The sequence below is a fragment of the Elephantulus edwardii genome, unplaced genomic scaffold (assembly GCF_000299155.1).
Source record: "Elephantulus edwardii isolate Elephantulus edwardi_28Jun2011 unplaced genomic scaffold, EleEdw1.0 scaffold00027, whole genome shotgun sequence".
Classification (NCBI taxonomy): domain Eukaryota; kingdom Metazoa; phylum Chordata; class Mammalia; order Macroscelidea; family Macroscelididae; genus Elephantulus; species Elephantulus edwardii.
The window spans coordinates 12,637,956-12,642,608 of record NW_006399777.1 but is presented as its reverse complement, the minus strand read 5'-3'; the positions used below and the strand labels follow the sequence as shown (position 1 = coordinate 12,642,608).

The following is a 4,653-nucleotide window of genomic DNA, read 5'->3' as shown; positions in this document are numbered from 1 at the left end:
AAAAAAAAAAGTTTGTAGACAGCCCTCTAAAGTGCAAGTACTGGTTTCTCCCTGTCCTAAGCAAAGAGGAAGGAAGAAAAACAAAGATGCCTCAAAACAATTGGTGCAAAAGGCTAAAGGAAGGACTCTGAAGCTCCATCTCACATACTTCGGGCATGTGAAGAGGAGGGACCAGTCTCTGGAGGAGGACAACACTCTCAGAAGGGTGGAGGGACAGCGCAGGAGAGGAAGACCCTGGAGGAGATGGATTGACCCAGTAATGGGCCAACAGGACTAGGTGCGTCAGAGTCAGTGAGACTGGCTCAGGAGACGGGAGGGTTCAGAGCTGTTGTACACATGGTCACCCTGAGTTGCAAGCACATAATAACAGGCCATCTGAGAAGTCAACCAACTGAGAAGACAGAGTCATGGGCACAACGTAGCAAAAGTTCTTTTTGTGAACAAATTCTCTTCCTTTGCAGTACTTGGCGTTAAAAAACAATCTGGGAGATGGGGGAGCTCTGGTGGCCTAGTGGCAAGGAGCTGCAACTACAATCCTAGAGGCGCACGGTTCAAATCCACCAGATGCTCTGCCGGGAAAGGAGGGACAATCTCCTCCTGTACCAGTCAGATCTGATTTGATGGTACACTCACACAAAAATAATAAAATAAAATAAAAAACAATCTGGGAGATGCACAAAGATTTATAACCAAGAATGTTCACCATCAAGTGATTCATACTAGGAAAACTTTTAATAACTCTTTTTTTTAATAGGAGGGTATTTCTAATTCAATTCTGATAGTTATTTAATAGAATTTTCAAAGATGTCATGACATGTAAAAACATGATACATTCTCAAATGAAAATAAACCGTAATCAAAACTACCTCTTAGATGATGACCATCTGAGTAAATAAACAAACTGACAATACAAGATAGTAACTCCTGATTTTCATGATTTCATTTTTGTTTTTCTACATTTCTACATCTAGACTTTCCACATCAAAGACATATTTTTATTTAAGACTGTTTTTAAGACATGGAAATCAAGTTTCCCACATTTCCCAATGTATCACCAAGAAACAGACACATAAAACATGCACGGTAATTAGGTAAATTGTACTTCTTTTGAACTATAAGCCTGTTCTTTGGAGAGGGAGTTTAAAAGATAGACAAATAAGAAAAGGACTTTAGTAGTAAAAAGTCAACCTCGTTGACACTGAGTTAGAATCACTGACTTTCCCAGGCTGTAAACTGGATTCGTCTGAGTCACCAGTGGATACGAACTGTCAGGAAGGTGTGCCCTTAGACTTAGAAGCGCAACTCCCTATGGACTATGTTGTTGTTGTTGTTGTTGTTGTTGTTGTGCATCATCGGGTCAGAACTGACCCCATAGCTGACCTTCCAGCAGGCAGGTTTTTCAGAAACAGTTCATTGCATGAGAAGATGTCCCATCCTTCTCCTGCAGAGCAGCTGGTGGATTTGAACTACGTGCCTTAGGGACTGCAGTGCAGCTTCTTGCCACTAGGCCACCAGAGCTCCCCCAAATGGACTGTATTTTTAACATATATTCTTTTCTTTTATATTGGTTTGCATACATAGTTTGTAAACACTGTGTTTTATTCATATGTGTTGTGTCTCACACATTCCTTCATTCTCATTGTGTTTCTAACTATCATTCCCATCCATTGCGTTTTATAAAACCAATCATAGCTGATCTATGCTATCACTCCATCTTTTCAGGTTCCCACTGGGTCTCTCCTAATTCCTTCACCCCCTCCCTCTGCGCACCAAGCTCTGAGACCCTGTGATTTCCCACCCCTCACAATAGGCTCCCCTTGTGTCTGTCCCCTTTCCCCTTTGGACTTTTACCCACACCTTATTTGTTAGCCTTCAATTTTTATAATAATAGTCTGAGACAGTATTTGTCCTTTTGAGACTGAGTTACTTCACTTAGTGTAATGCACTCTAGTCTCTCCCATTTATATTTTTTAAAATAAGTGCTCCTGAGTGCTGCATAGTATTCCATCATAAGAATACACCACAATTTCTATATATTTAAAGATTTGTTTTTGTTGTGTCCCAAAATTCACATTCAGAAGCACACCCCAGAAGATCTCACATTCTCAATCAGATGATGGAGTTCTGAAGTAGGTTTGCTGACAGTATGTCCCCAGCTCAACGAAGAGTATCTTCCACAACCCGAGAAGATCCCGGACTACCTCTTGGACTCACCACCTTCTGCTATGTCTGCATGTCTTCGCTGCATGTGTCCCCGGAGAAAGGTGGAGTTCATAAAGGTCTTGTCACAGAGGTGGCACTATATGGAGAAGACACAGCAGGGAAGCCGTGATTAGGATCACCTGGATACTGGGGCTTCCCCTCATGCAAAACTCCCACTCCCTTTGGGCCACAAAGCTGTTTCTTAAATGAGGAATCTGATTTTGTGAGTCAGGCAGCGACAGCCAGCCCAGAGGTACGTGAGAATCACCTGCAGAGATTTGGAAAAACTGATTCCACTAAATGGATTTTTGAGTGTGTGGAAAGGCTAAAAGTGGAAATCCTTATCTTTAAGCAAACTCAGAAATATTTACCATTTTCTCTATAACAAGTTGTTGTTGCTGTTGTTTTTATGTTCTGTCGAGTTACCTGTGACTCATAGCGACCCTATGTACAACAGCCCTAAACCCTGCTCTGTCCTGTGCCAATCACACTGTCTCCAACACACCCATCCCGATTACCCCAGTCACTGAATCAATCCATCTCATCGAGGGTCTTCCTCTCATACACTGTCCTCCACTTTCCCAAGCACAATGCCCCTCCTTGCAACATGCCCAAAGTATGTCAGACTAAGCTTCAGAGTCCTCACCTCCAAGGAACAGCGTGGTTTCACCCTCTTTAGGATGAACCTGTTCATTCTCCTAACAGCCCATGGTATATTCAGTACTCTTCTCACAGCTCAAAGGAATCAATTCTCCATCTATCATTCCTAATCATTGTCCAGGTCTCTGACACACAGCAAGTGATTACAAAGACTATGGCCTGTATCAGGCGCACCTTAGTCTCCAGAGTGACCTTGTTGCTCTTCAGTACTTTGGAAAGGTCTCTAACAGCAGATTTTCCCATTGCAATACATCTTTTAGTTTCCTGGCTGCTGGTGCCAAGAGTGTTGACCACGAAGCCAAGTAAACTAAATCTGTTAACAGTCTCAATCTCTTCACCATCTATCATGATGCTGCCAATCGGCTCAGTGGTGAAAATCCTTGTTTTCTTGATATTGAGACTCAATCCTTACTGAAGGCTGCAGTCCCTGACCTTCCACAGCAAATGCTTTAGGTCCTCTTCAGTTTCAGCAAGCAGGGTTGTGTTGTCTGCATAACGCAGATTGTTGATGAATCTTCCTCCAATCCTGATGTCACATTTCTCCTCTAAGAGCCCAGACTCCAGGATAATCTGTTCTGCATACAGATTGAAAAGGTACGGAGATAGGACACATCCCTGGCATACATCTTTCCCAATTTTGAACCATGCCATGTTTCCTTGCTTTGTTCTGCCAACTGCGTCCTGATCCAAGTATAGGTTTCGCATTAGCACAGTCAAGTTTTCTGAGACTCCCATTCTTCTCAGAGGTTAGGGGAACTGGTTACGGGAACAGATGGAACAACAGTGGTCATGAGTTGACAAGAGGTGAGGGTTGAAGTTGAAGGTTCCTTGTATCATTCACTCTACTTTTGTAAATATTTTAAATTTTCCATAATTAAAGTATGTTTTTTTTAATGTCAAGGTTTCACCATAGGCAAAGACAACAAATAAAAAGCATCTGTCATTCCATCTCTCTCTTACTGCATCTCAAACACTGTGAATCTATTACATAATCTTTCTACTGCAAAACTTGACAATCTTTCTCAGCCCCAGTTTGCAGGCTGCCATTATTAGTCAAGAGGAAGAGGGCAGATTAAACAAAACATTTTATGAAAAGATAGGCTGTACAAACCTTCGAGACAAGGAATTGGAAGCTCCAGCTCAAACACTATGGGCATGTTGCCAGGAAGGACTGATCCTTGGAAAAGGACATCATGCTTGGAAGGGTGGAGGGACAGTGGAGGAGAGGGAGAACCTGGGTGAGATGGATTGACACAATACAACAGCTGGGGTAATGAGGGCCGGTTTGTCGGAGACAGTGAGATTGGCCCAGGACAGGTCAGGGTTCAGGGTCGCGATGACTCGTAGTCGACTTGACGGCACAGAACCTCAACTTCTGCACAAAGGCAGTGAGTAAGAAATCATCTGTTGTCCCCAATAACCATATTCCTTTCCTTCCTAAGTCACAGAAACCCTGATCTATTTGTAGTTACGAGACCAAGGAAGGTTGCACGTTTCCCTTGCAACCAATACTACTCAATAGCACGCAAGAAAAAGGAGCCTACGTAACTTTTCGTAAGGGTCCTTAAAAAGGGAATCCTAACATTTCTCACACTTGCTCCTCCTGCTGGAGAGAACGTGGACCAGAGAGCTGACGCTCAGGCAGCCACCCTGGAACATGAGGCAAGACCCACAGATGAAGCCAAAAGAGCAGCAGGCGGGAAAAAAAACACAAAGGGGGTTCCTGAGGACTGTGGCATTTTATACCAATCCTAGATTATTTTATCTCTAGATTCTATTAAAGAGGGAGAG

The 4,653-nt window shown here is 43.0% G+C and overlaps 1 protein-coding gene across 1 annotated transcript in view; it reads right to left on the bottom strand.

The window, feature by feature from the left end:
* The window catches only part of DZIP1L (DAZ interacting zinc finger protein 1-like), a 55,711-nt gene that overhangs the window by 49,489 nt on the left and 1,569 nt on the right, over positions 1 to 4,653 (bottom strand). Inside the window, exon 2 of the mRNA XM_006883414.1 lies at positions 2,215 to 2,299. Coding sequence (XP_006883476.1) covers positions 2,215 to 2,299 — 85 coding nt within the window. The remainder of the gene's footprint in view (positions 1 to 2,214; positions 2,300 to 4,653) is intronic.